The sequence below is a fragment of the Panthera uncia genome, chromosome B1, assembly GCF_023721935.1.
Source record: "Panthera uncia isolate 11264 chromosome B1, Puncia_PCG_1.0, whole genome shotgun sequence".
Classification (NCBI taxonomy): domain Eukaryota; kingdom Metazoa; phylum Chordata; class Mammalia; order Carnivora; family Felidae; genus Panthera; species Panthera uncia.
In genome coordinates, this window is record NC_064811.1 from 166,737,718 (window position 1) to 166,762,538 (window position 24,821).

General features: G+C 41.1%; 1 protein-coding gene across 5 annotated transcripts in view; it reads right to left on the reverse strand.

The window, feature by feature from the left end:
• Positions 1 to 24,803, reverse strand: part of ENTPD4 (ectonucleoside triphosphate diphosphohydrolase 4) — a 40,455-nt gene extending 15,652 nt beyond the window's left edge. For 2 of the 5 annotated variants that reach the window (XR_007457994.1, XM_049631576.1), the window contains exons 1-8: positions 16,780 to 18,890; positions 15,118 to 15,315; positions 14,397 to 14,602; positions 11,470 to 11,620; positions 10,834 to 10,937; positions 2,434 to 2,493; positions 2,001 to 2,155; positions 142 to 308 (exon numbers count right to left, since the gene is read on the reverse strand). Coding sequence is in view for 4 of the 5 variants with exons in the window: in XM_049631576.1 (XP_049487533.1) it covers positions 142 to 308; positions 2,001 to 2,155; positions 2,434 to 2,493; positions 10,834 to 10,937; positions 11,470 to 11,620; positions 14,397 to 14,602; positions 15,118 to 15,315; positions 16,780 to 16,787 (1,049 nt within the window). In the remaining variant the exon portion in view is untranslated. Of the gene's footprint in view, positions 1 to 141; positions 309 to 2,000; positions 2,156 to 2,433; positions 2,494 to 10,833; positions 10,938 to 11,469; positions 11,621 to 14,396; positions 14,603 to 15,117; positions 15,316 to 16,779; positions 18,891 to 21,514; positions 21,637 to 24,616 lie in introns of those variants that run through there. The other 3 variants (XM_049631577.1, XM_049631578.1, XM_049631579.1) reach the window with 3 other exon arrangements.
• Positions 24,804 to 24,821: the final 18 nt, after the last annotated feature.

A 24,821-nucleotide genomic window follows, 5' to 3' on the forward strand; every position in this document is an offset into this window, starting at 1 on the left:
TCTCAGCTAGCAGGGGAGTCGAAAGCTGATGGCGTGGACACACTTCTGCTGCTTGAGGTCTCCCAGCTTTGCCTGGAGAGGTGCTCTACAAGCAGAGACCGAGATCTGAAAGTGAACGCTGAGAAGCAGAAGGTGCTTTACCTGTTCTTTTGAACTGTGTTGGCAAATATTCGGTCTTCGTATCTCTGTCGAGCAGCATTGCCACCAAACCCAAGAAATGTGGCCACGTAGACCCGGTACACATGCTCAGTTTGGTGAACATCACATCCCAAGTTAAATTCAGCCAACAAGTTCTTAGCGACTTCTTCCTGCAGATGCAAGGATAAAAAACTTTAATATTTTAGGCAATACCATAACAATTACCTCCTGTGAAAAAGAAGGATCTATAAAGATTCTCATCTAAAAGCAGCAAAAAAATTCTGCTTCTGCGTTTCCCAAGGACCCTTCTAAGCATCCCTCTGAATTCAATATGACAATTCTGACTTAGGAAATTCCAGATATGCTGCACATCTGTGATACCGTTACTTTCTGTAAAGGGATGTGAGCGATGTAGTTCACATCCCCCAATCTAGAAAACCTACTTATGGAAGCCTATGCTTTAGGAATAATTCTAACCATTGAAAAGTCTTTAGACACAAATATGACTTCAGCGATTCTGTGCGAGAAAAAAACTGGGTGTTATCTAAATCTACAACCTCAAGGGGGTTTCGTCAATTATGGTAATATTTTATGGAGGAACATGCATATGCCCTATTAAATAAGCGATGCAAAATTGTATAAACAGCAATATTACAACAACTGTATTTTAAAAAACTATAAAGAGGAAAAAAATGAATAAAAAGAAATACAAAATGATAACAATGGGTTTTTTTGGGTGATGCATACACAGAAAACTTTTAGCCCTGATTTTTCAGTATTTTTTCCAAACCTGCTATGTTATTTGTTTTTGTTTTGTTTTTGCTTTATCTTGAGGAGGAAAACATGACTTTTAACAGAGTGCAATAGTTTCTAGAGGCATTCCTGGATGAGAAGTAGGAAACACAAATTGTAATACTTGAATTTAGAAAGCATTTTTCTTAAGAGCTTAATAAATATACCAATAACATTTAGTGAGTGAACATTGGGTGCCTGGCAGTACATTAGATATACTATCTGCACTAGAGCATTTTAGCTTTATAATAAGCCCCCGTGAGAGGTACTTGCATTCACATTTACAGATGAAGAACCAAGTTCAAAGAACTTAAGTGATGTGCATCAGGTCACACAACTAGTGAGGCCAGCCTGACGAGGGAGCCTAGACTTGTCTAGCTGCAGCCTTTTTAAACCACTACACTATATGACAGGAAAGTCATAGTGCAGGAAACCAGGCTTTGGTGGAAATTTATAGCTGAGTGGAAACAGAATCACAAAGACATGTAGCAATTCAGGAACACATGTAGAAACCTTTCTGGTGCTCACTATACAAGGCTGCCCAGCCTACTGGGGAACTACAGGCAGTGACTGAAAGCCACGAAGGGCATGGAGAGAAACAGAGGAACCCTGTTCAGAAATGTGCAAGCAGTGCATTCAAACCTCAGTCCTTTCCAGAAAAGTCAAAAGCTGTCTGAGCCTTATAAAAAAAAAAAAAAAAAAAAAAAAGAAAAGCAGCACGTTCCCCAACTATAACTTAAGAAATATGATGCCATTACATTAAGTTTTACAATATCTGTTGAGAAAAGAAGTGATTGAAGAGGAAATACAAACAAAAATTCAAGCATGTAACTGACATTTATACCAAACAAAAACTGTGAAGTTCAGAAAACAAACCAGCCGACTTCAATGAACAAACACAAACGGAGGTTTGCTTGGCTTCCTCCTGACTCCTTTCTCCTGGGTCGGGAAGGTGGGACCTCAGCAAGCATAGTAAGGGTGTGTTCAGACTCAGGAAACAAAACAAAAATGGATGGAGACATGTTAAAGGAAAACCAAAGCAAACAGAGGAAAATTTGACAGATAATAACCTGCTGTGAGGAGGCAAAGCTTACAGTTTTGGGAACTTCGTATGCTATCTGGGTCGACACGCCTCCCATGTCGAGAATACCGGCTGTCCTTTTACGGAGAATGGCTTCCCTGCTTTCACTGCCAGGAATGTTAACCTCCACAACTGCCTCCTCATCTGCAAAGAACAAAAACAGCCATTGGAACAGAACAAATCCAGAGCACTGAGACCCCGTGAAGAGTCCCCTTGTTTTCATGGTACTTTCAAGCCTAACTAGGCAAATGCAATCCACTCCTCCCACCTGAAGTCAAGGTAATGGTGTGAAACGTTAGTCCCCCTCTCTGCTCCTACACACTCAGTTGTGTCACAAACCTTCGCTCCTTTTCTATCCTTTGGATTAGATGGGCCAGCCATCATTTCCAGTCAGACACATTAGTTGGAAACATGATACTTACCATCTTCAATATGCTCGAATCGTCCAAGGACAAAATTAATGCCAATCCAAGCATATACACCTAGAGACATTTCACAGGGTGAAGAGAAGAAGAATAAAGTTTTAAGATACTTGGTACAACTCTTATCGATGCAGTCCGTGCAAACAACTCATTTACTTTACTCCCTGACAACCTGGGAGAACATCATCTGAAGTAACACATGCCTGTTGATGTATTTTATGTTTTCCTGGTGTTTTTCTGATACCTCTCAACTTTAAAATTTACGGTTTCATATTAATTGCACAGGTAAAGATGTAATTCCCTCAGTGCTAGTTTTCTTTTGAAACTGTTTTGAAATAACGGAGTTTTCACTTTATCAAGTTACACCTATCAATCGCAAGGTTCTAAAAACAAAGTAACTTTGACTCTTCCCGTTCCTTTGTCTCTCATTGCCACTCAGTTGCTGCACCTGATTCTCTTTCTACAACATTCCCTATCCAGTCTTTACCCATTTTCATTTCCACCTGGATTTAAGGCGTCACAGAGACCTAGTCATTCCGCCTGCCCTCCTCCTCCACTCCAACCAACTCTATTCTCTGCTACTGGTCTGACCCCCAGAACAAAGGCCGAACTCCACTGCCCCACGGCCTGACAATCCGAGACCTGTCCAGCTTTTTGTTTTTACTGACGAGAAATGACACGTAACATTGTGTAAGTCTGAGGTGTACAGTGTCTTACTTTGATACATTTATACGCTGTCCTATGACTGCCCTTGTAATGATACTTTCACATTACATAGTTATAGTACAACATTACTGTCTATACTCCTTATACTGTACCTTAGAACTCTATGGCTTACTTATTACTTGTTATAATAAGTTTGCATCCTTAAATACCATCAATCTTATCCCTCCCCTTGCCCTGGTAACCACCATTTTACTGTTTTTTTTATGGGCTTTTTAAAAAAGCCTTAAAAAAAAGTTTATTTATTTTGAGAGAGACAGGGAGAGAGTTGGGGGGAGGGGCAGAGAGAGAGGGAGAGAGAGAATTGTCAGCAGGCTCCACACTGTCAGCTCAGAGCCCAACGCAGGGCTCAAACCCATGAACTGTGAGATCATGACCTGAGCTGAAACCAAGAGGTGGACGCTTAACTGACTGAGCCACCCAGGAGCCCCAGGTTTGACTTTTTCAGATTCCACGAGCAAGTGATATCAACAACTACTATCTTTCTCTGTCTGACTTATCTCACTTAGCATACTGTGCCCAAGCTCCATCCACCCTGTCACAAATGGCGGGATTTCCTCTTTTCTTACGGCTGAATAATATTCCATTATGTATATGTACTACATCTTTTTTAACCATTCATCTGTTGATGGGCATTTGGGTTGTTTCTGTATCTTGGTTCCTTTAATTAATGCTGCGGTAAACATGGGAGTGCAGACATCCTGTTGAAATCCTGTTTTTGTTTCCTTTGGGTGTATACCCGGAAATGGATTGACTGGATTGTATCAACTAGTTCTAATTTTTTGAGGAACCTCCGTATTGTTTTCCATATTTCTTGGACCAATTTACATTCCTACCTACAAAGCATAAGGGTTACCTTTTCACCACATTCTTACCAGCACCTGCAGACATCCTAACAGGTATGAGATGAAATTTCTTCGTGGTTTTGATTTGCATTTCCCTGATGATTAGGGATGCTGAGCATCTTTTCATGTGCCGTTTGGCCATTTTAATGTCCTCTCTGGAAAGTGTGTTTAGTTTTTTAATCAAAAAATTATCTTAATTTTTTGGTTATTAAGTTGTATGAGATCTTTATATATGTTTGGGATATTAACCCCTTGTCCAGTATGTGCACATTTTTTTTTTCCCATTCTGTAGGTTGTTTTTCATTTTGTTAATTGTTTCTTTTACTATGCAGAAGCTTCTGAGTTTGATATAGTCTCATTTGCTGGTTTTTGCTTTTGCTGTTTGTGCTTTTGGCATCATGTCCAAGAAATCACTGCCATGACCAATACTGATGAGCTTCTTGCCTACATTTTCTTCTAGGAGTTTATGGTATCAAGTCTTAGGGATTTTCTTTGATTCTTTTTGAATTCATCTTTGTGAGTGGTGTGAGACAGGGGTCCAATTTCATTGTTTGGCACGTGTTTCCCCAGTCTTCCCAGCACTGTTCGTTGAAGACACCATCCTTTCCACTACTGGGTGGTGGCTGTATATGCTGGGATTTAATTCTGGGCTCTCTATTCCGTTCCATTGGTCAACGTGTCTCTTTCTGTGCCAGTACGAAACTGTTTTCATTAACACTGCTTTGCACAATAGTTTGAAATTGGAAGCATGATACTTCCAGCTTTGTTCTTTTTCTCAGGATTGCCCTCGCTATTAGGGGTCTTTTCTGATACGAAATTTTAGGATTGCTTCGTCTATTTCTGTGAAAAATGCTTTTAGCATTTTGATGGGAATTGCACTAAATCTATAGATTGCTTTGAGCAGTATGTCAATTATAACAAGATTAATTCTTGTGACCCATGAACATGGGTTGTCTTTCAATTTGCCTTCTTCCATTTCTTCCAGCTAAGTCTTGTAGTTTTCATTGTAAAGATCTTCCATTTCCTTGGCTAAATTTATTTCTATTTTATTGTTTTTGATGCCACTGTGAACAGGATAGTTTTCTTTCTTTTTCAGATGCTTCATCATTAGTGTAAAGGAATACAATTGATTTCTGTATGTTGGTTTTGTATCTTGCCACTTTATTGTAATTGTTGATCAAGTCAATGACATTTCCTAACTGACTCTTTAGGATTTTCTATATATAAGATCATATCATCGGCAGATAGTGACAATTTTAGTTTTTCCTTTCTGATCTGGATGTATTTTCTTTCATTGTTTTGCCTAATTGCTCTAGCTAAGACTTCCAGTACTCATTGAATAGGAGTGGTGAGAGTAGGCATCCTTGTGTTGGTCTCGATCTTAAAGGAAATGCTTTCAATTTCTCTCCACAGAGTCTAAGGTTAGCTGTCTGTCATATATGGCGTTTGTTATGTTGAGCTATATTTCTTCTTCACCCAATCTGTTAAGGATTTTCATGAAAGGATGTTGTATTTGTCAAGTATTTTTCTGTGATGCTTTTTTGAGATGATGCCATGGTTTTTATTTTTCATTTTATTGATGTGATATAATTTATTGATTTGTGCATGTTGAAGCATGCTTCCATCTCAGTGATAAATTCTATTTGGTTATGGCATATAATCCTTTTAATGTGTTTTTGAATTCAGTTTGCTAGTATTTTGTTGAGAATTTTTACATCTATATTCATCAGGGATACTGGCCTACAGTTTTCTTGTGGTATTTTTATCTGGTTTTGGTATTAACATAATGCTGGCCTCACAGAATGAGTTTAGAAGTTTTCCCTCCTTCTTGATATTCTGGAAAAATTTGAGGGGAATTGGTATTAATTCTTTAAATGTTATTCTCCAGTGAAGCCATCTGGTCTTGGAGTTTTCTGATTATGGATTCAATCTCTTTACTCGTTATTGGTCTACTTAGATTTTCTATTTCTTCCTGATTTAGTCTTGGCAGGTTGTATGTTTTAAAAATGCATCCCTTTCTTCTGTTACATATTTTATTGGTATAGAATTGTTCATAGTACAATTGAGCTTTGAACAGTACATAGTACAGTTGAGTCTTGAACAATGTGCATGTCAGGGGCACTGACCCCCCAATAGTAAAAAATCCTTGTTAACTTTTGATTCCCTAAAAACTTGACTACTAAGAGCTTACTGTTGATCAGAAGCATACTGATAAGTGTTGTTAAGAAGATCATAAGGAGAATATATGTATAGTATTGCACTGTATTTATGGGAAAAAAGTCCACAAGTGGCCTCGTGCAGCTCAAACCCACGTTGTTCAACGGTCAGCTGCAGTCTCATGATCCTATGTATTCCTGTGGTGTCAGGTGTAATGTCTTCTCTTTCATTTTTAACTTTTTTTTTTTTTTTTTTTAGTCTAGCTAAAGGTTTGTTAAGTAGAACCAGCCCTTAGTTTCATTGATCCTTTCTACTGATTTTCTGTTTTCTATTTTATTTATTTCCACTCTGATCTTTATTATTTCCTTCCTTCTGCTAGCTGTGGGCCTCATTTGTTCTTTTTTTAGTTCCTTGAAGTATAATGTTATATTGTTTGAGATCTAATTTCTTGATACATGCTTTTATTGCTACAAACTTTCAGAACTGCTTTTGCTACATCCCACAATATTTGCAATGTTCTATTTCCATTTGTTTTGAGATACTTTTTAATTTCCTTCTGAGATACTTCCTTTTGAGATACTTAGAATTTCCTACTTTAATAATCTTCTTTGATCCACTGGTTTCGAAGTGTGATGTTTAATTTCCACATATTTGTAGATTTCCTCACCATCCTCTTAATTTCTAGTTTCATACCACTGTGGTCAAAAAGACAGTTGGCATGACTTCAATCTTCTTAAACCTGCTAAGATTTTCTCTGCATCCTGCCATATGATATAGCCTGGAGAATGTTCCATGTGCACTTGGAAAGATGTGTATTTTGCTGCTTTAGGATGGAATGTTCTGGACATGTCTATTAAGTCCATTTGTGCTAACATGTGGTTCAATTCCAATGTTTCCTTGTTGATCCTGTCTGGATGATTCATCCATTGCAGATAGTAGGATTCTGCAGTCCCATCCATTATTGTTTTGTTCCCTATTTCTCTATTTGTTTAATATATCTTGATGCTTGGGTGTGGGGAGCATATACACTAATGTCGTATCTTCTTAATGTATTGGCCCATTTATCATTACAAAACGACCTTCTTTGTTTCTTGTTACCCTTTGGCCTTCAAGTCTATTTTGTCTGATATAAGTTTGGCTATGCCGGCCTTCTTTCGGTTTCCATTTGCTTGGAATATTGTCTTCTATCCTTTCACTTTGAGCCCATGTGTGTCTTCAAAGCTAAAAGTCTCCCGTAGGTGGCATAAAGTTGGGTCTTGTTTCTTTTTTAATCCAGCCATTCTATGACTTTTGATTGGTGAGTTCAATCTGTTTACATTTAGGGTAGCTGTTGATATGTAAAGTTTTACTACTGCCATTTTGTTTTGCCTTCTGTTCATTTTTTATTTAAAATATTTTTTTAAATGTTTATTTTTGAGAGACAGAGACACAGACAGACAGAGCGTAAGTGGGGAGAGGCAGAAAGAGAGAAGATACAGAATCTGAAGCAGGCTCCAGGCTCTGAGTTGTCAGCACAGAGCCCGATGCAGGGCTCGAACTCACAAACCACGAGATCGTGACCTGAGCTGAAGTGCGACGCTTAACTCACTGAGCCATTCAGGCACCCCTGGTTATTATTATTTTTTATTTTTTATTTTTTGAGAAAGTGAGCAAGCTGGAGAGGGGCAGAGGGAGAATGAGAGAGAATCTCAAGCAGGCCCCACACTGTCAGTGTGGAGCCTGATGCAGGGCTCAAACTCCTGAACCGTGAGATCATGACCTGAGCCAAAATCCAGAGTTGGACCCTTAAGTGACTGAGCCACCCAGGCACCCCTTGCCTTCTGGTTATTTTGTCTCTCCTTTTTTTTTCCCCTTCTGTTTATCTTTGTAAATTTGTGGTTTTCCATGGTTTCCATGATTTGCTCAGGCTCCCCCTTTATGTTTTGTGTGTCTCTGCTTTGATGTTTGCTTTGTGGTTACCATGAGGTTTACATAAAGCATCCCACAGACAGAACAGTCTTTTTTCTGATAGCAACTTCTCTTTGTTCACCTATAAAGTTTCCATCCTTTACCCTTCCCCTTTTATAGCTTTGATGTCACAAATTTTTTTATGTTGTGATGTTGTTACCAAGCTGTAGTAGCTATAGTCATTTTTAATGCTCTTCTCCCTTTAAGCTTTATACTTGTTTTATGTACTATTCTAAAAAAGTCCGTTTTCTAATTCTATTTATCACCTTAATTAGGCTTCTGTGCGCTTTCATCTTTTCATTTCAGCTTGAGAAGCTCCTTTCAACATGTCTTAGACGGTGGTCTGGAGGGGGTGAACTCCTTTAGCTTCTGTTTGTCTGGGAAAGCCTTTACTTCGCCTTATATATGAAGGATAACTTTGCCAGATACAGTATTCTTGGCTGGCAATTTGTGTTTTTCAATACTTTAAAATGTCATTCCATGCTCTCCTGGGCTCCAGAGTTTCTGCTGACAAATCTGCTGATAACCTAACGAGACTTCCTTTGTAGGCTGTCTTTTTCCCCCGGCTTCCTTCAAAATAATTTATCACTGACTTTTGACAGTTTTAATGTGATGTCTCAGAGCGGGTCTTTTTGCACTGCTAGAGAAGCTGGTCTATTGGCTTCTTAGACTTGTGTATCCAGTTCTTTCTCTGGGCTTGGGAAGTTCTCTAGGACACCTCTTTAAATACGCTCTCTGCTCCCTTCTCCCACTCTTCTCCTTCCGGGATCCCCTTTAATTTTGTAGGTTCTCCTAATGGGGGTCTGATAGTTCTTATAGGGTTCTCGCTCCTCTTCTACAGGAACAGTTCTATCTCCCTGTCCTCAAGTTGCTTATTCTCTCCTCCATCTGCTCTATTTCCAACGTTTTTTAGTGCCTTCCTCATCTCATGTGTTGAATTCTTCAGCTCCACATTCTGTTTGGTTCTTTAGAATTTTAATCTCTTTGGTAAAGTACCCCTCTGTTGATTAATTTTATTCCTGAGATCACTGTACTGCTTCAGTTTTCTTATAGCTCACTGGATTTCTTTATAATTGCTATTTAGAATTCTTTACCAGTTAGATTTGAATATTCTGTGCCTTTGGGTTCATTACTAGAAAATGGCCATGTTCTTTTGTGATACCATATTAACGTGACTTTTCAACGTTTGATAAAAAATGTTCAAGTAGTGAACACCTTTCTTATTTGCGTATGGCTTTTTTCACTTTGAGTCTAACAGTTCCACAGGTTGGTAATTTAAAAAAGGATGACTGCGGAGTTGGTGGAGGTGTGTGCTTAGTACTTGGGGCTCTGAATGTGCCCACAGCCTGCTAGCGGATCCTCAAAAGGTTGGGGGTGGGGTGTTCCAGAGATCCATGGGCAATCCTCTTGCCAGAATTCTGGGGCAGACAGCGGCAAACACATTCCCTCCGTTCTCTGAGCCTTCCTTTTCCTTTCCCTCCTCCCAGAAAGAGCAACAGGTCCTGCTGTGTGCTGTTAGGTAACCCCCCACTCACCGCCTTCACCCTCCACCTCCCCTGCTAGAAAATTCGTGTTGGTCCACTGCTGCCCCTGCTGCCACTTGCCTGGCCCCAGGCCTTCCTCTGAGGTTCAAGCCACCCACTTTCAGATGGATGGGTCTCTTGGGTGGCCTTTAGCTGCGTTTTCTGGGTTATGGATGTCTGAGTAGTTGTAAATCAAATGGGAGAGAAAAAAGGAACAACTCATGCTGCCATGATGATGGGGCCGCCAAGACCAGTCCCAACTTTTCGAATGACTACCACTTTCCAAAGGGCCGTAAGCCATTCAAACTAAAATACTTTTGTTTCCCCATCCATCATGCAGCTTTTCTAACCTGTGTTGACTCAAATCATTTCTTCAGCCTGGAATGAACTTCCTCTCTCAGACCCCCACCCTTACCGTGCTCCGGCATGCTTTTAACCATCCGTTGGGGCACAATTCAAATGTCATTTGCTCCATGAGGTCCCTGGTTACAAAAAAAATGCCTCCCTCTTTCAAACTCCCATTATACTTCTTCCCCACTCTCCTCATGGCACCTAAGACTCCACCTCATATGGCGGCCAACTGTGTACCTCACTTGTCTGTAAATAGCTCAGTGGCAGTGTCTGAATTTCACCCAGTTTATATTTTCTACAGTGCCTTTCTACAGTGCCTTTCACAGAGGAGGTATTTGCTGAAATGATAGATGATTTTGAAATAAATGCTTTTGGTCTCCATTTCTAGCAAGCTGTTCCCCAAATAATTTCATTGACTTGTCATTTCATTTTCAAGTTGAAGCATTTCTTTGAAAACAGAACTAATATTTTCTTAGCATATCAAAGTCAAGAATAATTTCCCTTTGTAGCAAGTAAATCAATAGAAGGCTCCAGTAACTCAGTAATTATCGTAACTCCATAAAACTGTATAACTTAGGCAAGGAACACAAACCTTTCCTATCAAAATGAGTCCAAAATATGTGTCCTAAACGCAGTGAACACAAACTAAGTTATTCTTTTAACGGCTTACTGTTTGGATAATAAAGACTGTCATATAAGAAACTAATTTTGCCATTTAAAGATACTATTTCCAGGCTATGATTTCCCAAATTTTAAGATATTAAAAGTAATTTAATAAAGCGTACACTGGGAAACATGGGGAAGATTTAAAGGAATAACTTCCCAAATTTCAAGTTGAAGACCAAGATACCAACCTTCTTGTTTCCCTGAAATTACTTCTGCATGAGAGTCAGAAAACAGAAAGTCAAAGTGCACGGGGATGTCGGTCAGAAGGTCTTCCAAGATGGCTTTCTGCTGGCTGTAAGACAAGCCCCAAATTCACAGATCAAGATGCATCCTACGTTTTTTGTTTAAAAAAAAACAAACCAAACCAAACCAAACAAAAACTGTGGCTCTGGTACATCCTATAGGAAAACAGTACATTTTAAAACCAAAGCAATCCATTAAAAAAACCTATTTATTTTAGGAAGGAATTTCATGAGCTGTGTGGATTCTGTGATTCCTAGACATAGAAGTACAACCGCAACCCTTACACTTACAAGATAGAAAATCTGGTTTTTTAATGACAACCTTATAGTTTACAGTTTATAGAAATACACAAGTACATTAAAAGATTTCTGGGGAGTTCCGGCTAAGGGAATAGTTCTGGTAATATTCCAAATGTGAAAAAGGGATTTTTAATGTTTTCCTTTTGGATAATAATGGTATGTGATGATACCATGTGATGATAATGGTAGAAGAGGAGAAGGAAAAGAGACAGGAGGGGGGAAGGGGAGAAAAATAAACTACCACCCTCACCCACCCAGCCCTGGCTTCACGTGGAGGATCACCTTTCGGGAAGGATTCTCATTCCAGCTGTGCAGAGAATGTAGAGAGGCGTCTCTTTGTGCTTTGCCCGTGGTACATGCTCTGCAGCAAAGTTCAAGAGTGGAGAAATGTAATCACTGACTTTCTCCGGAGAGGTAGCAAATTCTGAAATGCCTACAGAAAAAGGACACTTCCATTAACAAGGAGATGGTTAACTAATAAGTTACATTTCTTCGATGTGGCTAATTTGAGAGAAATTCAAGCTGCATACCACCCTCTCCTGGTTTTCCCCTATCTTTCTAGCAACAAGCTCTCTTCCTTAAATGCTGGTGGTATTAAATGTTCAGTCCTACACTTTCTTCTCAGTCTCCAAAAAACTGAGACCCAGCTGAGCAACTGCTATGTGTCAGACACTGGGATCACCTGCACACAAGCTCATGCCTGCCCTCGAGAACATGTTCCCGCTTTGCTCGGGCAAGTACACTCACTCCCATGGCTGCCACACCATCTATGTGTCTCGGATCTCCAAGTGTCACCAGTAGCCACCAGACCTCATTCCCCTTCTCCACATCAGTAGGTGGTAACTGTCTACTGGACACGCCTCAAACTCAACATATACACGTAAGACAAATCTGAACTCAACTCCTGCTTTGTAGTTACCTACCCCAGTGACCACCATCATTGGCCATCCAGCGGCCCAAACTGGGATCCTGGATAAAATCCCTCTCCCTCCCCTAATATGCATTCTGGGTCTCACTGATTGCCTCTCCCTGGTTCCTCTCACATTATTTCACTTCTCCTCATCTCTTCTGGCAGCCTGACGCAACACATCCTACCCTCCAGTCTTGGTGATCCCTCGACCATGCCCTAGGCAAAGGGAGTCTTCCTGGCTTTGAATTTTAGAAGTCCCCAAATTTCTCATTTCACAGATTAGGCAACTGTGGATCCAGAAAGATGTAATGATTTGTAGGAGCAATCAGCAGAAAACAGACCAAAAGCCAGATTTTTTTTTTTTTTTTTTTACTCCACATACTCTTCCAACAGACACCAAGCCCTAAACTACCCAGAATCCACTAAGTAAGGAAATATCTAGAGCTTTGTTGAAATGCTATACATGAAAGGCCCCGCTTCAACACTGAGAACTGCTATAAAAAGGTACTTGAATTTCTACTTCAAACATTTTCTGCAGCATGAGAGAGAACCATGTTAAACCTGATTTTAAGGAGATTCTGGTGTACACCCTGGGATGATGTCCCAAAGGACACTCCAAAGCATGAAAGATTTTATCTTATTCCATGTGAGCAGTTTAATCACTGACAGAACTTGGTATATGAAGCTGGATGAAATGCAATGTGCTTTATAGAGCTTTATATTTCAATCTTCTGGTGAATTTTTTTTTTTTTTGATCAATATCACTTTAACTCTGAAAATGTTTCTAGATTAGGAACGCATAAAAATTTAAGGGACGCGATAATAGAAAACTAAAAATTAAAAGTCATTCACTAAGACTTATAGAAAAAAATGACCTTTGTTCATGGAAATGTACTCTGATATCAAAATAATGCTTATACAAGAGACTCAGATTCAATTCCTTCTCTCTATCCTGAAACATGCATGAGGTAGAGATTTTACATTTTCTGAGCAATATGCTGGTGCCCAGCTGCCCAAACATCAAAGAACAATCAACTTGAAGACTGACTGAAGAAGGAAGTGGGGCCTAAATTATTCAACGAAGAAAGGGAAGGATTCAGAGGGCCAATAGTCTATGTGACTAGGAACTATGTGAGAGGACAGGTATTTTATCATATTAATACTAAGCCCCCTTTTCATTTACATATTTGAAATAGGAGGTAATAACCTATGATAATTTTTTTTAATCAGCATTCTCTAATATTTTACAAGATAAATTCCTTGGATTGTTTGGATTTTATATCTTACTATGTAATACACTAGTAAGATGAAATAAAGTGTTGAATCTCTATTAAGATCTGTGGTCCACTGTTTTAAATCAGTGATTATCAACTATCAAGACATAAAATGCCTATTTCAAGGCACTCCAATGGACACCCTCCATTCCTAAAACTTCTGACAGAACAGCGCTGCCCATAGAAATGGTGTACATACATAAAAAGGTTGAGAACTACTGATTTAAATTCTTTAATGGAGACAGCAAATCCCAATTTTTGCATAACACACTGACTTAGAAACTGTGGTATCATTAAAAATTAGACATAATAACACCAGCTCATCAGTAATAAGTCACTCTAGTTAAATAATCCAGTTAGAAATATACTGGGGCACTTTTTAAAAATGGTGGGGGGGGCGCCTGGGTGGCTCAGTTGGTTGAATGTCTGAATTCAGCTCAGGTCATGATCTCACAGTTCGTGAGTTCGAGCCCCATGTCGGGCTCTGTGCTGACAGCTCAGAGCCTGGAGCCTTCTTCGGATTCTGCGTCTCCCTCTCTCTCTGCCTCTCCCCTGCTCATGTTCTGTCTCTCTCTCTCTGTCAAAAATAAGTAAACACTAAAAAAAATAAAATAAAAATGGGGGAAAAAAGAAATATACACCAATGTATTAGGGTACAGATATCCATGAGTTATCTGAAATTACTCTGTCATTAGGGATAGAGTCCAATGGTTACCAAATAGGCAAAACACATCCCTCCATAATTAATGTCAACTAGCAAACATCTCAGGAGACACGAGTAAGGCACCGTGGTAAATGCCGCAGGAGACCAAAAGAAAGACATGGTTTGGGGTATTTTATTAAAGAGTTAAGTCACCTCGTGCAGGATGGGCAGAAAATGGGAAAGAAAGGGAACCAGTCAGGTCCTGGGGTGAGTTCTGAATTAGAGCGATGACTCTGGGGAAAGGAAGGGAAGGACATGAAAAACCTCACAGAGAAGAAAGGACAGAAGCAGGTTACCAGTCAGATATCTATCTTTTACATACCGGGTTTTATTTTCATAACCACTGGCTTTCGGTTTTTATCCCTCATTTGGCGGATATCCAGCAGATCGTGAGGATTGCCGTTATGCCTCGGCCAGCAATAGACAAATATCCGAGACCCACTGCTACCACAGTCCACCACGACACCGTAGTTCACGTTCGGGTTATTGGTGTCTGTGGCCTCAATGTCAGTAACTCGTGCCAAGTACCTTGTTTACAAAAATGAACGCACATTCTTAGTGAGGCAGAGATGATCATCCTAAACCTTAACCAAGCAAATGCAATACATAAATGTCGAGGCAGCAGATTCTAAGCTGATCCACAATACCATTTTTACAACTGCCAAACGATTGAAGACTCAAAACAAAACAAGTGACAGCGATAAAGATTATCTGAATCAGATACACAGTCATTATTCCTTGTAAGAAGTTCAAACAAGCACTGAGAAGCAAAACTATTCCCAAACCATGGACATTAACTGAAAAATCAGCTTAAAAGATATCACAGGAAAAGCTTATGTTTAAATCCTCTTATGATGTGGGTTTGGTAGTTAATGATTAAACCATTTCAAACAGTTTTATTTTTCACGCCATGCTGTATTCAGTACAGATTCTGTTTCCTACAGCCACATGCTTCTTAAATTCCAACCTAATCCCAAAAGTCTCGAAGCTGTAAAATGGACGTATGGCACCCCATCTGGAGAAGAATTGTTTTTTTCTCTTACCTTTGAAACTTCTTGTCTCTGGATAGCCGCCCATACTTATTTCGGATTATGACAACAGAAAAGTATAAAAGTGAAGCAGCAGCAGCCAGAACACTAATAACAATAATCTGGCGTAAATTGGTATTCAGAATTCGAGGACACCCCACCGGAGAGATGCTAAAATGCCAGGAAGCAGGAAAAAGACAGGAGATGCCGATCCTAAAATTCCAAAAAACAGATTTTAAAGCAATCTGCTCCAAAGTGGCTTCTCCTCACCTAAACTGATGCCAAAGGAAGGAGGCCTCTGGCTTCAGCCACCTCTATTTCCTTGCTGGTAGTAAGCCAGTATACTGGTCTGTATGCCAGTATCTTCCATACTGCTACTTTGCTATGTAACTCATTATTATAAAATTACACGAATGAGAATTACATCCTGATGGTGTTTTTCCCCCTTGACATTATGTAGATTATTATTTCTATTCTGCTTTGTTCCAAAAAAAGAACTAGAAACAATTTACAAGAATATGTTCAACACGATAAACATACAAATGTATAACAAAGTCAGGTTTAAGGATGATGAAACCAAAAAACAATCTAGTACAAAGAAATACATGTAATAAGACAGGCCTGCAAAGGTAGCTCAGCATCATAGTGGCCAAAACCTTGCCCATTAAATTAGAAACATACAAATAGCTCAGGAGGAGTAAGCTTTTCTTAACACCGAATTCCAAGGCAAATTTCTCCCTGATGATTGCGTGAGAAAATGGGACAAAAATATCATCTTTAATGACATGCTCATAACAAAGTAAATAAATGAGTTTTGTATGTCCTGTGTTTTTAGAAATATTTCTGAGACATTTTTGCAAAACAAAACAAAACAAAAAACCCTACTTTTCTTCTTAGTTTATGTCAGGAATGAGAGATTATTATTGGAGTTAAAATAAACTTGCTACCTCGGGGTGCCAGGGTGGCTCAGTTGGTTAAGCAGCCGACTTCAGCTCAGGTCATGATCTCACAGTTCGTGGGTTCGAGCCCCACATTGGGCTCTGTCCTGACAGCTCAGAGCCTGGAGCCTGCTTCAGATTCTGTGTCTCCCTCTCTCTCGGCCCCCCCTCCCCCCCGCCCAACTCCTGCTCTGTCTTTTGCTCTCTCTCAAAATTAAATGAACATTAAAAAAATTTTAAAAAAACCTTGCAACCTTTAGAATAAATGTTACTGTTCTGTGGTTAATTTCTACACTCTTCCCTTTAAAGAGTGCTTCTTGGACTAAAATATCTCACAGAAGGGGGGATAGCCTGCTAACCCAATGGAGTTTTCCACTTACAGTTTGAGTCCTATGAGTCCTATGAGTCCCTGGGCCACTCCATGGAGTTTGTCGTCCCTGCCCACACCTCAAGGCTTACAGTTACCCTGTGCTTAATGCACTCCTCACAGATTCCAACACGCATGCCCTTTACAGTAAGCTACATTAATCCCTAGAAAATCCACCTGGCAAGACCACTTTCTTCCTGTGACAAGCACCCCAACAAGGCCTGGAAGGACAAAGGTGTTAAAACACAAGTGTAGCGTAACTTTGAACACTTTGCACTTGGAATTTAGACTTTTTTTTTCCTCTCGAGACCTGTCTCTGTGGCACCAAAATCTCGGGTTTTAGAGTGTCAATGATTAGACACCATCACTTACCTCCCCATGCTGATGGGTCAGAGACCAGGCAATGTTCTAGGAGTCAGTCCTCACACACCACTACAGAAACGATGGGGTCCTCCTGGAGTTAGAGCATTCCTGTTCCAGAAAGCGAGAAAAATCACAAAGACGGCACAATCCAAGAAGACATGAATGTTGTTTTACCAAGTACGTGTTTGAATCCAACCACACGCGATCTGGTACGTGATCCTTGCACTGAAGCCATTGGAAGAGCTCACTGAGAGCAATACACTTCTTAGTCAATTTCATGCTGTCAGAGATACAAGCCTAAATCAAAAGAGATGGTAATATGACCCATCTCCCCCCACCCCAGCAGCCCTCAGTTTGTTCTATTTAAGAGTCTCTGATGGTTTGCCTCCCTCTCTGTTTTTATCTTATTTTTCCTTCCTTTCTCCTATTTTCATCTGTTGAGTTTCTCAAATTCCACATATGAGTGAAATCATATGAAATCTGTCTTTCTCTGACTGACAGAGAGATGAATCACTGGGTTCTACTCCTGAAGCCAAGACTACACTATATGTTAACTAACTTGAATTTAAATTTAAAAAAAAATCGAAAAAGAGATGGTAAAAATCTAGCACTAGTTCGTCGCTCTCTACCTAAAAGCCAATCAGTGACCCAAAATACCAGGTCGCCAAACAGGTACTGAATTAAGGAAGATTAGGGGTGGGGGTTGGAGGTAGGCGATAGGCAAAATGATTAAACTGAACGGGAATCTGAAATACCCATTCACCTGATAAATGACTGTTAGATCCCTCTTATGCACAAAGTACCATGCAAGGTACTATGTTCCTTGTCTCTGGGCCTCTGAACGTGCTACCCCCTCTGCTTAGAAATCATCCGTGCAACTCACTTTCTCACTTTTTACTCAATGTCACCTTCTCAAGGAGGCCTTCCCTGGCCACCCAAACCATCATTGCAAGCTGTCCCCTCCACCCATCTCTTTCCTTTGACTTAGTTTTTCTCCTTAGCGTTTACTTATTTATTAGTTATACGGAACTTATTATGTGCTGGGCCCTGCTTATTTACAAATATCAAGTTACTCTTCTTAATGACCCACAGATAGCCACTATTTGTATACCATTTTACAGCTGAGGCAGAGGGGCTAAGTAACTTGCCTAAGGTCACACTGCCAACAAAAGATGATCATATGCAAAACGGCTGAGGTTCCAGCAGGAGAACCCATGCTCTTATCCTCATCCCCCAACGTACTGTGTGACTGCATTTTTCTCGTGCTCAGGTGTCGAGCTCCACAGGGGGCCAGATTTCTGTCTGCTTGGTTGACTGCTGCGTTCCCAACATCACAGACCCTAGGAAAGTGTCTGGCAAAAAGTCAAGTTTCTGAGTTCTGGAGGCCAAAGAGGTTGAGAATTGACACACTAGAGTGATCTTTCCAAAACCAGGAATCTTGACACCTTCCCACCTCCCGACTTTTCTCTCCCACTCAGGAAGAAGTCCTAACTCCTTAGGATGGTAAAGGAGGGCTCTCATGATCCAGCCCCGTGCTGTTCAACACAGTAGCCATTGCCATGTGTGGCTGAAGTAATTAGAATGAAACGTGCAGCTTCTCAGTTGCACTGGCCACATTTCAAGTGCTCAACAGCCACACGGAGCTTCTGCATTAGACTGCACTGATCTCGTCCCTGTCTTTCTAGTCTTATCCCGACAGGCTAGACAGATACGTACCCTATGCTTTAGCCATGCTAAACACAAACAGCGGGTCACTGAAATGCCCATTCCTCTTTTTAGAATGCTTCTCTCAACAGGTTCATCTGCTGGTATTCCTAAATACTGCTTGCTACACGAGTCGGGCGTGAGTTCCCTGTGAAAGCTTCCCTAGTCCTCCTCCTATCTCCAGAGCATTTGCTCCTGACAGTAGTGAGCTACAGTATTACACTTGTGGTTGACTTTCTCATTACACGGCAGGCCTCTCATTGGCAGGGACAGACTCTTATTCTTCTGTTTCCCCAGTGACCAGTGCCTGTCACACAAGTGATGAGCAAGCACTGTCTGCTTCATGGCTGGCTGGGATGGGAGATATGAAGATGAATCAGATATGGACCCAGCCCTGAAAGGATTTATAACACAGTAGAGGGGTTACTGCGTGCATGCACGTGCGTGCGCATGCACACACATACACACACACACACACACACACACACACACACACACAAAGGTATTATAGGGTGATAAGTAGTAATAATGCCTACTTGACAAAGGGAGAGAATCACTTTAACTAGTTCAGGTTTCAATATGGCATCCATATTGTACCATGTACCCCAAGTTTGAGACAAACAATATTTGACTTAACAGTTTACACAAAAAAGAAAAAATATATCAATTACTGACATGTTTAAATGAATTTTGATGCGTTTTTATAAAGTAGCTGCCTTTTAGCATTTGAATATAGTAAGATAACTGCATCACAACATTTAAGAGAATTCCAATGGTTCAAAAGTTTAAAGTTTATCTATTTTGAGAGAGAGAGAGAGAGCAAGTGAGCAGGGGAGGGGCACAGAGAGAAGGAGGGAGAGGATCCCAAGCAGGATCCCTGCTGCCAGTGTGGAGCCCAACATGGGGCTCGAACTCATGAAGCATGAGATCATGAACTGAGCAGAAACCAAGAGCTGGAGGCTCAACCAACTGAGCCACCCAGGCACTCCATCAAAAATTTAAATGTTAAACATATGCATTAAAATGTTAAGATGGAAATGTACCCAATCTCAGAATGTGTAAGGCTTTTCTACAATTGACATCAATGTCTTAAACCATAAATGTAAGAAAATACATCATATGAGTTTAAGACTTATGAGTGCTTAAAAAAAATCCCTTCCCAAATAGACAAAGCTTGGGAAAATTACTTGTGACATACATGAAAAAGGTAAATACCCCTTATATATAAAAGGTTCTTCTAAATAAGAGAAATAATGCATTAGAAAAAGAAGGATAATTGGAAATTAACCAAATAAGAAATACAAATGGCTAATATAATGTAACTTCGTTAGTATTCAGAGAAACATAAATAAAAACAAGACTTCACAATTATCGGATTAGTGGAGACTAAAGTCTGACAATACTTTGCTAACAAAGGAGAACACTGCTGGGGAGAATCTAGGTCTAACCTTCTGGGGGCATATGGGTAACACATATGAAAATTTTAAACAGACTTACCCTCTGCTCTATCACACTTACAGACATTCAACCTTAGGAAATTATAGGGTAAATTGACTAAAATATGTGTAAAGAAGTTCGTGATAGTATTGGGTGCAACAGCAAAACACTGCTACTAATGTGCATTGCAGTGGGTGGGTTACATTACACGTGGTCCATTTAGGCAGTGGAACATGATGAGACTATTATAAAAGTGATGATGCAGATCTGTATTTATTGACATGGAAAGATCCCCATGATATATTAAGGGAAAAAAACCGCATCACGCATGCCCAGGAAGACGGGGATAGAACAGAAACCAAAATGTTAACAGTGGTTGGTTATTGCTAAGTAGTGAGATAATAGATCATCTATTTCTAGCCTATTCTTCCCTAGGCTTGCCTTTATTTCTTAAAGGGCATATATTAATTGTACCATCAGAGAAGACAATGGAACTATTTCTACCAAGCTACCTTCCACTGATCTCTCTAGTTTTCAGCATCAAATCCTCTTTTGTACATTATCAAGAAAGCCTACCTTAAAAACCGTGACATAGGAATTCCAATCTGGACATTTTTTAAAATCGATAATTATGTGATAGCTGAACTAAGAACAAAAGAAAAGAATATTCTAGTTAATAGCTTAAAGTCAAGGTCCTAGGGGGAAGAAAGAGCTTTAATGATTCAATGATGAGAACTAGGAGGGCATACAAAGGGCACAGAGAAATAACAAACCTGGCTCCAGATTTCGAGGAGTTTGCACACTGGTTACAGAGAAAATTCTAATACCCAGAAAATAATCAAGAGAGTAACAGAAGGCAATGTTAAATTATCCCGACTCTTCCTGTAATAGTTCAGAGAAGAGCACACTGGAGGCTAGGGAACCAGAAAAGATACCTGGAGGTGAGAGGTATACTTTCGATGGGAGATGAGAAAAGAACACATTTCAAAGCAGAAGGTGCACTGTTTAGAATGATCATAGCACATCTGGGGCGCCTGGATGGCTCAGTTGGTTAAGCATCCAATTTTGGCTCAGGTCATGATCTCACTGCTTGTGAGTTCGAGCCCCGCTCTGGGCTCTGTGCTGACAGCTCAGAGCGTGGAGCCTGCTTCAGATTCTGTCTCCCTCTCTCTCTCTCTCTGTTCCTCCCCCACTTGCACTCTCTCTCTCTCTCTCAAAAAATAAACATTAAAAAGAAAATTAGAATGATTACAGCAAACTTAGTAAACGTTATTTAATCTGATGTTCGCCTTGGAACTTTGTCTTGAGATATGTGAGGATTTTGACAAAAAGGATAAACAGATATTTTTGTAACTGACAAAACTGTGCTTAAAGACAGAAGAAAATAGAACAGCTTATAAACTGCTGAAGTAATTACTTTTATTTAGGACAAAAGTATGGCCAAATATTACCCAGCAGTCAGCAATATGGTAATTTGATCTCAAAATGTAAACTCCAATTGTATTTGTAGCTAAGAATCTTGGCACCTGAGTTTAGCAAGGCAAACTCTAATATTACGTAAAATTGCCGCGTTTTTAAAAGGCCCAAATTGTGTTAGACCTACCACCAGAGAGATCCATTAACTCATGATTTCAGTTAGTGGGGCCCTCCTTAGTTGAACATTCTTTAGTGGAGTGAAGCTCATGGGGTCATGGTTCAATGTCTGTCAGTTTCTCACTGTCAGTCCTAAGGAAAACAGTGAAAACAATATTAATCAATTGCAAAGTGAAATGGCTCCCTGGTGAAAAATGCAGCATGCAACGAAACAGACATTAGCAAATTCTCAAATCACTGGCAAACAAAATCACAGGCAAATGAGACTCTGGAAGAGCTAGGCCTGTAAGAAAAGGTAAGAAGACATGATGGAAAGAACATATGAATATCACGGGATTACAAGAGGACCTTGAACAATCAAAGGGGCCCACAAACACTTATGCAGAGCTTGTAGGAAACAACGGTCTTGGGAGAGTGAGCAGCCAAAGTGAAGCACTCTGTGCCTCACTCATTTGTGGGGAAAAAGACAGCAAAATGACTTAATTCATTTTTTTTTTGTTTTAAGAATGCATAGTTGCATTTATGATCTACATTTTATTCAACATCTATTTTAAAAAATTTTTCTTTTTAAAAAATTTTTTCAATGTTTGTTTATTTTTGAGAGAGAGGGAGAGAGAGAGAGCGTGAGTAGGGGAGGGGCAGAGAGAAGGAGACACAGAATCTGAAGCAGGTCCCAGGCTCTAAGCTGTCAGCACAGAGCCCAATGCTGGGCTCGAATCCACAAAGTGTGAGATCATGACCTGAGCTGAAGTTGGATGCTTAACCAACTGAGCCACCCAGGGACCCCAAACTATTTGTTTTTAATGTTTATCGATTTTGAGAGAGAGAGAGAGAGAGAGAGAGAGAGAGAGAGAGAAGTCGGGGGGAGGAGGAGGTGCAGAGAGAGGAGAGAGAATCCCAAGCACGCTCCTCGATGACAGCAGCTGACCGGGTGGAACTCGCACCCAGGAACCATGAGATCGTGACCTGAGCCAAAACCAAGAGTCAGATGCTTAACTGAGCCACCCAGGTGCCCCTGGTCCCTATTTTAAATGACTTTTTTTCTAGTCACACTCTTCCGGCATTACCTCTGCAGTTTCTGAAATCTGCAACTCTGATTTTCCTCAAGTTCCAATTCCACATCCTGAGCTTACTGCCACCCTGCTACTGCAACTCACTCAGTCCAAGGCTGGGGTCATGACCTCTTGGCAAAAACCAATACCACCTTCCAAATTCTCCAGGCCTAAGAGGGGGATCACCGTGACTGGAGCTACCTGGTTCTTAACTCTGAAGCCTGCTTATCTGTGGGTCTACCTATTACACGATTTATTGGGGCCTGTCAATTCTTTTTCAAACATCACATTTAGTCCACACATCTAAAATGACCACAGCAGACATTACTACCACAAGACAGATTCTAGGCAGGTCCCCTACCTTCGGCTTTACTATGAACACCGCACTTCAGAAACACCTCTGTGCAAAATGCTACATTCAAAATATGATCAGCTCAAGAAACTTCTGGAGCCTACGGGTCAACACCAACTTGCTTGGGTGGTATCTGAAACCGTAACATCCATCGACTAGGCCTTCTTATTTTATCAACTTGTTCTCTCCTCGGCCCCAGAGAACATCTCTCTGTTCTAGAAAGGTGGGTCTCTTATTGCCCCCACACACTCTTCTCATTCTTGCCTCTGACCTTTACTAATATCCCTTCTTCTAGTATGTCCTGCTTTCAATACTACACTTCTTTCAAAGCACAAGTCAATATGGTTCTTTGCCAAGATCTAACCTGTTTTACTTTCTCACGTTTTCCCACACTCTGAAATCTTTTTATTCAAGCGTAGGCTGTTTTATTTTTATTTATTTTTTAGTAGGCTTCACACCCACCAGAGGGCTTGAACTCAGGACCCCAAGATCAAGAGTCACAAGCTCTACCGAATGAGCTAGCCAGGCACCCAAGTGTAGTTTATTTTAAGTAAACATGTTGAACAAATATGTACAGAATATACATCCTTAGATCCACTTTTATTCTTGTTTCTTCTCTGTAGACTATAGGCACAAGGGTTGAGATCAGGCATTGACACTGGATGTGGAAGAATGTAGGCCATGGATTCAATATGTAACAAACACAAGTGATTAGTCAATGTTAACATAAACACAGAGAGAAATAATTAAACCACTAATACAAATTAGTACTACATTCTGTAATTCTGCTACTGTGTCAAACTGAAAAAACCTGGTACAAAGACAAAATAACATCAAATACAACATAACACAAAAAACAGGATTCTTTGAAGGCCTCCCCAAGGTTGGAAAATGTTCATTACACAAAGAAGGGCACAGTAAACGCTGCAATGTAAAATTAAACCAGGGATTTGAGTCTCTAATTTAGAATTCTTCAGTAACTTCTCGTTTATCTTCTAGCACGGAAGTTCCCGAACTGTAACGCATCTCTTCTCTTTCCCAATAGTGATAAATGTTCTCTGAGAGCACCGCTGTTCACCTAACTGGGGTCTGGGTTTCCCTGTGAGTTCTGGGACATATTCTAGAGAATGAGAACTGTCCCTTTAAAAGGCGTCCACGCATTACTCAAGTTTGAGAAACACTGCTCTCACTATCACTTTATTGCCCGATTAGTTCCATTTTTCCAAGGAGCAATCTAAAGCATAAAAGTAAAAACAGAGCAAGGCAAAACCGAGGCTGAAAAGTACCAATGTTAGGAAAGGCGACAAGCAAGAACCAGTCGTGCAGCATCCCCTCTCCCTGGCCACGTCCCCCGCCAGTGGGGGCCAGATCCGCCCACACTACGTGTGCGAGAGGGAAAATCCAGCGTGGTCACCGGAACCGGCGCGACAGCACGGCTGCCAGCTTTCTCTTGCCAGGGGCTGGGGGAGAGCACCTGCCGCCCGGGGTCACGGGGGCTGACGGCCGGGGCGCCCGGATGTGGCCGCGCGGCCAAGGCGGCGGGGGCGGCGCGGACGTGAAGACCGCCAGCAGGCGCGGGGAGGGCTCCCGGGGCACAAGGGCTCGTCCGCGGCCCTCGCCGCTCCGCCGCGTCCCACGCTCCAACCGTCCCAGCCCCGCCGGCCGCTTCCTCGCCCTCCCCTCGTCCGCGCCGGGAAGGCCGCCTCACCTGCTCGCAGCGCCCGACTTGGCGGCCGGGGCTCCTGGCAGCGGGAAGCTGCAAGCGGAACGCATCACGGCCACCGCAGCGCGGCGGCAGCGGCAGCCACACGGACCCGGCTTCCTGGAGGATCCGTTCCTTTCCGGGAGCCGCACCGCCACCCGGCTCTAGCCCGTGCGCGTCACCGCCCGCTCCCGGGGCGCGCACGCCGTGG